General features: G+C 36.6%; 1 protein-coding gene across 2 annotated transcripts in view; it reads right to left on the bottom strand.

Annotated features, from left to right (window-relative positions):
* Positions 1–4,302: 4,302 nt before the first annotated feature.
* The window catches only part of LOC150095801 (uncharacterized), a 186,126-nt gene continuing 177,972 nt past the window's right edge, over positions 4,303–12,456 (bottom strand). For both annotated transcript variants that reach the window (XM_090410306.1, XM_090410307.1), the window contains exon 7: positions 4,303–4,776. In XM_090410306.1, coding sequence (XP_090266432.1) covers positions 4,548–4,776 — 229 coding nt within the window. In that variant the 3' untranslated portion in view covers positions 4,303–4,547. The remainder of the gene's footprint in view (positions 4,777–12,456) is intronic.

Raw genomic sequence — 12,456 nt, 5'->3', positions numbered from 1 at the left:
TAGTGCATAAGTAAATTGAGTAAAATATAACCTCCCATGCTGGTTATCAATCCACTTCTATATCCTAGTTCTTGCAAAACTCTCTATCACCTTAACCACAACACAGATTGACCTATAATTTGCAACAGCCTTATCACCAAACGTGATAAGGCTACAAATTATAAAAATTGAAGTGGAACAATTTTACCTTCCTTCCACTCCTTTGAGACTTGTTGCAAGATCCTTGTTGAACAGGTAAATCAATGCTGTTGTGCTACCTCTCTGGAATATTTGTTGAAAGAAATTTTATAGAATGCACCATAGAATTCTGATTGTCATGAAGATAATTCTTTTTGAAATATATGGAAGTAAATGGAATGTTAAAATGGAGGATACTATGGATCCAGCCATATTTTAGTCAAAAATAGAAAGCAACTTAAAAAAAAAAAAAAGGGAGCTTACAAGTACAGCACCTTCAGCACCGCAATTGCCCTGCTATAACATGGCCTTAACTGTGTCTCCAATATACCAATACTCTCACTTCCTCTCTGGGCAAAATTTACAGAGTACAGGGGGTCCTCGAGTTACGTTGGAGATCCGTTCCTACGGACCGATGTAAGGCGATTTTCAATGCAAGTCAGAATTACCATAGCCTAAGTTACTTCCCTAACCTAAAACACCCTAAAGTCATACGTATATATATAAACTGCATAAACCAACCTTTACTAACATTAAACTCTTCACCTGCACTCGTTCCCCCCATTCACTTTTCAATGCCTCAAACAATCTTTTTGCTTTTTCTTGAATTAGCATGAGGCTAATTGGGATATGGCGTTGATGCTGATCTTCCAGCCAAAGAACAAGAAGCCTTTCCATCATAATCATGAGCCTACTACGTTTTTTCATAATCACAGTCGATTTCATGGGCGCCAATCTGTTCACGTGTTCGAGGATGCAAACTTTATCCTTGATAATAGTCCCAACTGTGGTACGACTTAAGTTCAGCGAGCAGCTGATGTTTGTTGCCGTTTCTCCCTTTTTTGCCCTTTTGTCTAATGTCTAATTTCACTTCTAATGTAATGGCTTTCCTTTTCTTCCATACACTGCCATTGGAAGAATCTGCCTTACGTTTGGGAGCCATATTGAAGGGTAAAAAGTCACAAAAAAACACAAACACAAAAGTGAGAGAGCGGATGTAAACAAAGCACGCGGTACCCAAAGAGTGTATGCTGGGACCCAAGCAATGCCACCTCTCCCAAACAAACAGCGCATAACTGCGTATTCTTCTGCGTGCTCATAAACAAGTTTGCCCGCAATGTTTGAATTTTACGTCGCACTTCTTCAAGTCAAAATTTATTTTTAAATTATTTATGGGATTACCACCATCAAGTCGAAATGACGCATGTCGAGGACCCCCTGTATGTGGTAGCAGGATATGCCAGCTGATGGGAAGCCAACTGACTCATTACTGACAATTTCAGGCCTGTATTCTGCTTGTGGTACTACTGTTTTCACTGATGTACCCTTTAAATGAAGGTTAAGTATGTTTGGCATGCCCTTAGAGGATATCACTGGTAATTAGTTTACGGAATTAACAACGCATATAAAGTATATTAATTAAAGGTAACTTTAATGAATAACTTCTATATTTCGGCAATGTCACATTGCCATCTTCAGGAACATAAAGATATGGTATGTGCACTCAGGAACTAACACAAAGCAAATGAGGAAGAAAGCAAGAAACTAATATTGTTCCTAAAGTCCTAATGGTGCCCTCTTGCGGGCTAATTTGGTAGTCTTGGCAGTTGGGCTGAAGTTCTCATAATGAAAGTCTCCCAAATTTGGGGCAGTTTCATGCACCCAAATTTGTTGAGGTTAGGAACGTTTTTTAGAGCTGCTGAAGATTCTTTGAATAATCTTTCGTATTTAAACTTGCTGCGATGGATTATTTTTGTTTTCTTCCAACGAATTTTATGGTGGGTATCTAAGGCATGGTCTGCCAGCCCAGAGCGGCTGTACTGGTGAAACCGGATGTAGTCTTGGTGTTCTGAAATCCTGATATTTGTTGTTCTGCCTGTTTGGCCAAAGTAGGACAATTTGCAGCTGCAAGGGACCTGGTATACACCAGGTAGGTTTAGGGGAAGTGGTTGGTCTTTGGTAGAGCGGATAAGGGATGCCAACTTTTTATATGGTCTGTAACAGGAAGTAAGGTCATATTTTTTGAGGATATTGGTTATTTTTTCAGAGGTGTCCTGGATGTAGGGGATGGTGATAGACTTGGTGTAATCTTTATTGTGGAGGGGGGGTTGTGGTTTACAGGTTTTAGTATTTTTTGGATTTTTTTGGGGTTATAGCCATTGGCTAAGAAAGTGTTGAGGATGTGGTTTAGTTCAATAGTCAGGGCCTTGTCATCTGAGCAGATTAATTTTGCCCTGTTATATAGTGTTTTTATCACCCCATATTGTTGTGGGGGGGGGGGATTGCTGGTGAATGTATCTGCCAGTGTGGGTGGGTTTTCTGTAAACAGAGAAAACCAAAGATCCATCAAGCTGGCGGGTGATTAAAGTGTCTAGGAAGGGGAGGGTGTTGTTTTCCTCTTTTTCTAAGGTGAACTGGACTCTGGGATGTTGGTTGTTTAAGTGTGTTAGGAGTGGAGTGTGTCTGAGCCATGTGGCCAAATAGCAAACACATCATCCACATAACGAAGCCAAATAGTGGGTTTTTGTGGGGCGGAGTTTAAGGCTTTCTCTTCAAATGTCTCCATAAAGAAATTGGCCAAGGGTGGGGAAAGTGGTGAACCCATGGCTGTCCCCTCTATCTGTTTGTAGAACTTTCCTTGCCAAACGAAATAGCCTGAGTTCATTGTGAACTGAAATAGGGCTGAGATATCAGGAGGAAACTTGGCTTGGATGAGCTCAAGGGTTTCTTTGAGTGGGACATTAGTGAATAGGGAGGAGACGTCAAAACTGACCATTATGTCAGTGTGTTGGAGTGTGAGGTTTTCTATACTGGCTTTAAAGTGGGCCGAGTTTTTTTATGTGTGATGGTGTGTTGCCAGTGTAGTGTGTGAGCGTTTTGGCTAAATGTTTGGCTAATTTATATGTGGGGGAATCAATGCCATCCACTATGGGACGCAATGGCACATTTTGTTTATGTATTTTTGGGAGTCCATATAATCGGGGGGGGGGGTCTAGAGTTATAAGGTTTAAGTTTGTTGGTGACTTCCACAGGCCAAGAAGTGACTTTCTTAAGGAGTCTGTGGATAGTTCTAATCTGAGAGCTGGTCGGATTATATTCAATGGGGAGGTAAGTAGTATGGTCTCGTACTAAAGAATTTAGCTTACCTTTGTAGTCTTTTTGATTGAGTACCACAGTGGAACTTCCCTTATCAGCTTTGGTGATTACTATTTTTTTGTTGTTTTTCAATTCTTGTAGGGCTGTATATTCGTTTTTGGATAAGTTGGATTTTGGAGGTTTGGCTTTAGTGAGAACACCGACTACATCCAGTCTCACGTTGTTGGCGATATGGTTAGGCAGGTTGCGAATTCCACGCTCTATTTGGATCATGATTTCTTCAGCAGGTATCCTTTTAGGAGCTAGGGCGAAATTGTGACCACGTGAAAGTGCGGTGAGTGCTTCAGGCTTTAAAACTGCCGACGAGAGGTTGACTACAGTGTTGAGTGGTGGCTGGGGTATAGAAGTAGAAGTCTTTGTCAGGTTTTCGTATTTTTTCACGTGCCGACTACGTATTTTTTCGAATTCCTTTCTTGCCGATGCGCTAGAGGAAGAGCTTTCTAATACACTCGGCCTTGATCTATGGTCTATACTTCATGACATCTCATGGGCATCGGCAAGAAAGGAATTCGAAAAAATACGAAAACCTGACAAAGACTTCTACTTCTATACCCCAGCCACCACTCAACACTGTAGTCAACCTCTCGTCGGCAGTTTTAAAGCCTGAAGCACTCACCGCACTTTTTTTGTAGAGAATCCAGCATTGTGATTCACATTGGGCCAATGTAGCAAGATAAAATATATTATTATTATTACAGTAATCTCCATGGAGCCAATAAACTCATCATGGAAGGTCCACTCAATCAGCAACATTTCTATCATATTGAACTTTGAGTTATTAAAATATTTTCTAAGACACCCTTATACATGTGCTGTGTGTGTAATTTTATTCTTTAATGTATCCTCACCCACAAACTGTTGTAAACCTATCGCATGCTTTTTTTTCCCTCCTGTTAGTAATGAAGAAAATATTGCCAAGTTCTTTTTTTCCTGTTGAAAGAAGTGAATAAGTAAAATGTTATCACAAAATGCTTTTTTTTTTTTTTTATTATGCACAGGGTTTTGTTCAATATTTCTAGATCATCTGCTTAATTGTAATATTAAAGTATGCTTATCTTAAAAAATAAATAAATAAAAAAAATTAAAAAAAGCCAAAGTATATGTCTGTCAACTGTTTACTTCTAACTACTAAACTCTCCATTCCTTTCTTTCTTCAGAGATTTTTGCAATCATGTCATTTAGGAATATAATCAGACCAACATAAATGCAGCTTTTCAGAATTTCTTCCAACTGAATTCCTCCTTCAGGACTTGTCCAATGTTGTCTTCTGCAATCAGAGTTATTTGTTCACATTCACATGGTATCCATTTGTACAAATCTGAAGGCTTTAATGTTACATTCTTCTGCCCACAGCCCTTCAAAAATTCTAAGTGATGAAGTGACATGCCATTCATATCTCTAAATTCTATCACTCGAACACCATTTGGAGATGATACTGAATACCTAAAAATTATACATGGAGAAAACTTAATATATGCAATTTGAATTAATTTTCTTTATGCCTAGAGAATTTAGTTACTCATTTAAGTTGTTTAAACAACAGTTATTTTATTATGAAAACTGATTCAAAAAAAACAATGATTATGACCAAATCACTGTTAGAAACAAAACTTAAATGTAAGCAATGTACATACCACCAAGTTCACCAAAATTAATATCTGTATTATATAAATGCAATTTTTTTTTTTTAAAGCACTGCTACAGATTAAATGCTAAAATATTATTTCGCATGTCAAAGTATTCAAGACTTGATCTGGAATTACTCTAGTGACAGCCTGAAAAGAAATATGCGAGTTAAACCCCGAATGAGGTTTAACTGTGAGTGCCATATATCCATCACTGTGTAATGGATATATGGCACTCACATAAGTAGGAGTTTTCTAAGAAACCTCTGATGTGAATCCCACCCATGAATTGTACACTTTTTGCACCCCCCCCCCCCCTCAACGAGTGGGCTAGAAGTAGGATCATCCTGAAACCACATCTAGAGACCAAACATGATACTCTTTCATGCATTTTAGATTGCAAAATAATAACAGGCAGTGGTTCAACACCAGATGATGATAATCACCTAAAACTAAATTTCTTAACAATAGGATTTTTTTTTTTGATAATATTATTTGTTGCTGTGCAATCAGTATAAGGGGAAATGGTTTAGAACAAGCAGTACTAGACAGGGGAACCCAATATTACCAAGCATTTTCATCGCACATTTAGAAAGAGCAATGGGCAAACTGAAGGAAGATGCAAAAGGAATATCTGTACATGGAATGAGATTTAACAATCTGAGATTTGCAGATGACATTGTTATTATTGAAGAAGATGAAAGAGAACTACAAAAAACACTGAAACTGTTAAATGAGGAAGGGAAGAGATTTGGACTTATGGACTTGGAAAATACAAAGACAATGATATCGGTGAGAATATGAAACAAAAGATACAAGTGGATGGAATTGATATAGAAAATGTAGAACAATTCACATATTTGGGAAGTAAAATGACATATGATTTGGACTGTATAAAAGAAATAAGGATCAAGATTGCAAAGGGAAGAACAAATCTGAAGGCCATGAATAACATCTGGAAAAGTAAAGTGATCAGTCTGCAAACAAAACTAAAAGTACTGGAAACATGCATCTTTAGCAGTGTACTGTATGGATCTGAAACATGGGTAATAAATAAGGAATCAAGAAAAAGAATTTTGGCATTTGAAAGAACTTGTTACAGGAAGATTCTAAGAATAGGATGGGTACAGAAAATCACAAATGAAAAGCTGTATCAGAAGATACAACCAAAAGAGAATCTAATGCAGAAGATTATAAAATGGAAGTTGCAATTATTTGGACACATCTGTAGAATGGGTGAGGACCAGAAGATAATGACATTTATGTTTGGTATTTTGGATGGTTTAAACAGAAGAGGTAGACCATACAGAGAATGGATAGATGATATAAAGGACTGGTGTGGAATGGGTGTACAGAAACTGCGATACTGTGCACTGGACAAAGAAAGGTGGAAGAAGATAGTCAAGGAGGCATCAGAGACCAACAGGTAGTGAGCCCATGGTTTGTGATGATAAATCAGTGTAACAAAAATTCAGTCACTAAAACACCAGAAGAATAGTGCTTCATCTATTAATGTCATGTACACAACAGGCGATAACACCATGGAAGGCTCCTAGTAACCATTATTCAAGCAATGTCTACAATTCCTCCATAGTGCAGCTGGAAGAATAACAGGATAAATATTGCACCCTTCATTTTCAAAAGACCCGACTCGTCATCATGAGAGAAATCTTTACATGGGCTTTTACAATTAAAAGTGAATGAAATGATCTCATATAGAGATAGCAGGTTTTTCCTTCCAGTAACTGAGGTTTCTCATTTCACCTACAGGCAAGTTGGCCAGAGAACACAATGCAATTAACATACAAAAGTAGCTAGCAGATGGAGTATGAACAGACATGATAATATAATAATAATAATAATAATAGTATTATTATTATTATAATATCCCTTCTTAAACTCATTCACTGATAAAGCCCTTCATCTCTTCTACAGATACTTTATGGATAGTGTGCTGGTGAATTGGCCAATATTATACCTTCACTTTCCTCCAAAAACATTAGAACAAGAGCCATCATTAACCAACACCCTTTTATAGTCCAACTTAAAACTCACCGAACCCACTTCACTGCCTTCTCTTTCATTCCGCATATTTCTGTTCTTTGGAACAGCCTTACCCAAAGAAACCTTCAGCTGTTCAAATAAAATGTGAACAGATTCCTTCTCTCTTCTTCTCCTCTTGTCCACACATGCAACAGTAATCTGCTATAGGTCTTGTAACCTTTTGTGTGTGTGTGTGGAAAAAAAAAACTCATTTACATTGCAGAGTCTAGCATGATCATGCATAGCCATTTCCCTTATCCAACTCAACTGTCACTTTACTGCAAAAAGTGAATAAATCACTAAGACAAGACTTTCACGTAGCTCTGCTGCCTTCATAGAGTATCAGTATTCTCATCTGCCTGCCCATTCCTGAGTTTAGCCTTTTTATTGACTTTTCCAACTCGTAAGATAATGGTTAGCAATAATTCCTCTGATTTTGCCTGCCCATGTGCGCATGAAAAACATTTTGTGTACAAGTTTCCAGTCTCAGACTTAATGTTTGTGGCACACATCTCTGTTAAAAGATCTTGTACACTGCATGCTAAGTATTTCTATAAGAGCAAACTAAATGCTTTTTTCTTCAGCTACTTAAATAGTGCATATACATGCAGTCTATGAACAAATTGTCATATTTGTCCAGCCACTCAAACAAATTTGCATTTCTTTTCTGCTTTATCTTCAAATGACATTTTGAGGGTTTAATGCACTAATGCTGCTAATGTAATATTTCTCATCCTGCTATAACCTATAAAATGCAAGCACTAAATTAATTCACTTAAATCCATGTAGCTATAAAAATTCAACACCATTCGCACAAGTTCAAGTGACAGACAGTAGATAGGAAACAAATATGTCTCTGTTACTTGCTGATATCAGCATCAGTTTGCCCACAAGGCACAGGCTAAAAGTAACTAATTAGAGCGTGTATTAAGTTGAAATGGGTTAGAGTAATATTGGAGTGGGTAGACTAAATTAGAAATTCTAAAAGCAAAAATTTTGTGCACACTCCCTTTTTGACCCATGTGAACATGAATACCTTAGAGGGAACTTTAGTGGTTAGTCTATAATTTGTAACCACTTTATTGAAGTCTCTTATGTAACAGAACTATCTTGAACTAGCACTGGTTAGGATCCCATCAGGCGCTACCAGTACTGAGGCTTAAAAATTAAACAGCCTGGTTAGGAGCACTTCCATTTCTCTTGCATACTTTATTTTTCTTCATTATTGTTCCAATACGGGAAAAAGGGGAACACAAATGACGTATCAAATTCAGTGACTATGAGAAATCAAGACTTTCTGATTGTACCCTGAATCATACCATATGATGACATCACGTCATCATCCAAAAAAGTATGAATTCATTAATGAGGCCTATAAAAAGTCACAATGGCTTAAAAATTTCTAAAATATGGATAGCTCACATTCAATCCATATAACATTTGTTTCAAGCAAAAAATATTTCTCACTTTAAATAACAGGACTCTGGACCAACCAAATCACAAATTACATCAATGAATTAGAACTTACGTTTCCAGCATCTAACTACTGGAAGTAAGCAGTAATAACCTCAGCCTTTATTTTGAATACAAATACCTTATAGGTATACCAATAACTTTTAAAGCCAAACTAGCAGATAATGTCTCATATTTTTCTAACCACCTATAAAGAACAGGACTCTAGCTTTGATGTAGTCATATATATATATATATATATTTATTTATAAAAAATAAATTTAACTAACTAGAACCCGAGAAAGTATAACAAAAAAGGTTTTTGTTATACTTTCTCGGGTTCTAGTCAGTTAAATTTATTTTTATAAATGTATACATCCCGAGTAAATCCTAATTTCAATAATATATATATATATATGAAAAATAAATTAGTTTGAATGACTATAATACCGAGAATAAAAAAAGAATAAAGTTTAATGCTGAGATACTACTAGTTTCGTTGAAAAAATCAATTTCTTCAGGTATCAAACATAAAGAATTATATAAAAAATAACAGAGACATAAAATTACATCAACAGATCTAATATAAAAGGCTGTAGTACATTTTAAACAGGAATGTGTGCTGGAGTTCCAATTGAAGTTGACTACGTGCGTGAGTTATCACGAGTGCGCCAATACTGGACAGTGGCAATGTGCATCAGAAAGATTGTAGCTAAGGCTGTTGTTTATATGCGATGAATCGAGGGATATTTCTTAGATTCGATTATCTTTCTTTCAAGATCATCATAACACAAATGTATATTAGAAGTTTGCGGCCAGTCTATGAGGTGTTGGTGGCTTTCATCCGAGTTAACAGAGAAGAGAACGTGGCTTGAGAGAGCGCTGGCTCTGGTCCTATTATAGGATATGTCTCTTTGGTGTTCCTCAATACATAAAAGGATAGATTTAGCTGTCTGACTATAATATGGTTTGCCACATTCACACATAATCTTGTAGACTCCTGGATACTGAAGAGGGAGATGTTTACGTAGTCTAGCCTCTTATCTCTCTAAGAAGACTTCTCTAGAAATCCATTTAAATAATTCTCTGGGCACTTCATCTTGGAACAATTTAAAAGAAATTAGTGTTCTAAAGGCTTCAAAAGCACAGAACACAAATAAAATTAATCTCAATAGAAAAATTTGATTCTCTAAAATGCATGCAGGATTGTCCCTCATCCCATCATAATTCTACCTATTTAAAAAAAATTGTCATAAATAATTCTTCCCATTCCCTTTCATCAGCTGAAGAAACTGTATTTGCTAAAGGTCTCAATTTTGTTATCGCTCCTACTTCCATACCTAAAGAACTATTCCTGACCAAGATAGAAAAAGCAGCATCCTCACTACCAAACCATCTTCGTATGGAAGCTATATTCACCATAAATCATGCAAGACCCCCAACTGACAACATTTCTCATTCTGAAAGATCAGCTATTAAAAACTTAAAGAATAATAATACCATCATAATTCTTCCTGCAGACAAAGGGAATGCTACTGTCATCTTAGACAAATCTGATTACCATAACAAAATTTTGGAACAACTAGAAACTAACACTCTGAACTAAATAGTGACCCTACAAGTGAATTGCACAATAGGATCAACAATTTACTGAAACCCACCTCAGAGTTACCAAGAAACATCCATCTTTCCCTCAGATCGATTCATCTGCTAATCCCACGATTATATGGACTCCCAAAGATCCATAAAACTCTCCACTTACTGATTGTTGAGGGCATAAACTCCCCTACTTACAACCTTAAATACCTCGCATCTTTCTTGAAAAACCTTTCTGGTAATTCCTTCTCTCATATAAAAAATTCAGCTGATTTCGTGTCCAAAATCAAAGACGTCAAACTCAACAAATTAGAATTAATGGCAAGTTTCGATATAGTTTCTCTCTTCATGAATGTACCTACTCAAGAGGACCTCAATCTTCTCCAGAACAAGCTTTCCAAGAAATTCTTTTCCTTACTCTCTCACTGTGTAAATTCAGGATACTTCAAATTCGAAAATAAGATTTACAAACAGAACTCAGGATTGGCTATGGGCAGTCCGCTCTCTCCGATTCTTGCTGATATATTTCTTAAGGACTTCGAAGAAAAAGCAATTAATTCCTCAACTCTAAAACCCAAAATCTGGTACCGTTATATAGATGATGTATTCCTCATTTGGGAACACGGTTTAAACAACCTCAATATTTTTCTAGACCATCTCAACAAGTTTCATGAGAAAATCATTTTCACCTACGAACTGGAATCCAACAGCTGTCTTCCCTTTTTGGACTTAAAACTTACAAGATGCACTGTAAATATCAAAATCTCTATTTTTAGAAAACCCACACACACAGACAGATACCTTCATGCTTCTTCCCATCACTACCCTCTGCAAAAATCTGGTATTATTTCAACCCTGGCACATCGAGCCAGATCTTGATTAACAGCCGAAACAGAGATTGAAAATGAACTCAATTTACTAACAAGGACTTTTGTCAACAATGGTTTCTCTCTTAAGAAGATTGATAAATTTATCTCTTATCATCGTTCAACTACTATTGAAGATTCTTCTTCCCCAAGAGAATTTATATCTTTGCCACACATCAGCTCTCTCCCCCCAAAACTGTCAAAAATTAAGAAATTCAACATTAGAACTTGTTTTGCTACGTTTCCAAAACTTTGCTCCATACTAAGTAGACCCAAAGTAAAACATCTCCCTCTTCAGTATCCAGGAGTACAAGATTATGTGTGAATGTGGCAAACCATATTACGGTCAGGCTAAATCTATCCATTTACGTATTGAGGAACACCAAAGAGACATATTCTACAATAGGACCAGAGCCAGTGCTCTGTCAAGCCACGTTCTCTTCTCTATTAACTCGGATGAAGGCCACCAACACCTCGTAGACTGGCCGCAAACTTCTAATATACATTTGTGTTATGATGAGCTCGAAAGAAAGATAATCGAATCTAAAGAAATATCCCTCGATTCATCCCATATAAACAACAGCCTTAGCTACAATCTTTCTAACACACACATTGCCACTGTCCAGTATTGGCACGCTCGTGACAAACTCACGAACGTAGTCAACTAAAATTGGATCTCCAGCATGCATTCCTGTTTAAAATGTACTACAGTCTTTTATATTAGATCCGTTGATGTAATTTTATAATGTCTCTGTTATTTTTTATATAATTCTTTATGTTTGATACCCGAAGAAGTTGATTTTTTCAACGAAACTAGTAGTATCTCAGCATTAAACTTTATTCTTTTTTATTCTCGGTATTATAGTCATTCAAACTAATTTCTATCTTTGAGTTTCTTATTCGGCTTTGAAATAATGTGGGATTTAATTTAATATCTCCTTAATTTAAATAATTCAAACTAATTATTTTTCATAACATTATCTACCGAGTTAATATGAACGTCAATATATATATATACACACACACACACACACACACACACGTGTATATATATATATATATATATATATCTGCAGAGTAACATACAGTAAGTTACTGTTTATCCAACCAATCAAGTTTCTCTTCTAACACTGTTCTGTACTTTCTTCCTATTTCTGCTTCACTTATTCATGCTGTATCTCTTCTATTCAGATGTAAGGAAACAGAAACTGAAACTAACAGAACTGTTATCAGTAGGAACGTGGAATGTGCGGACACTCTGGATGTCAGGAAAATTAGAACTACTTCGTGAGGAAATGAAGAGATATCGGTGGGATATACTAGGATTGGCAGAGATGAGATGGACATCACCTGGAGAGATCAATGGATGCGAAGTAATATGGTCAGAACATGACACCATGCACGAAGCAGGAGTTGGCTTCCTTCTTAGCAAAAGAGCTCGAGAGGCACTGTTAGGCTACAAACCAGTTAATGAACGAATCATAGTAGCAAGATTTCAGGCAAAGCCATTCAACATATCAATAGTCCAGATATATGCACCC

The sequence above is a fragment of the Typopeltis vanoorti genome, chromosome 20 (genome assembly GCF_054136105.1).
Source record: "Typopeltis vanoorti isolate ZY-2024b chromosome 20, IOZ_Tvanoo_1.0, whole genome shotgun sequence".
NCBI lineage: Eukaryota > Metazoa > Arthropoda > Arachnida > Uropygi > Thelyphonidae > Typopeltis > Typopeltis vanoorti.
This window is presented reverse-complemented; position numbering and strand designations above follow the sequence as displayed.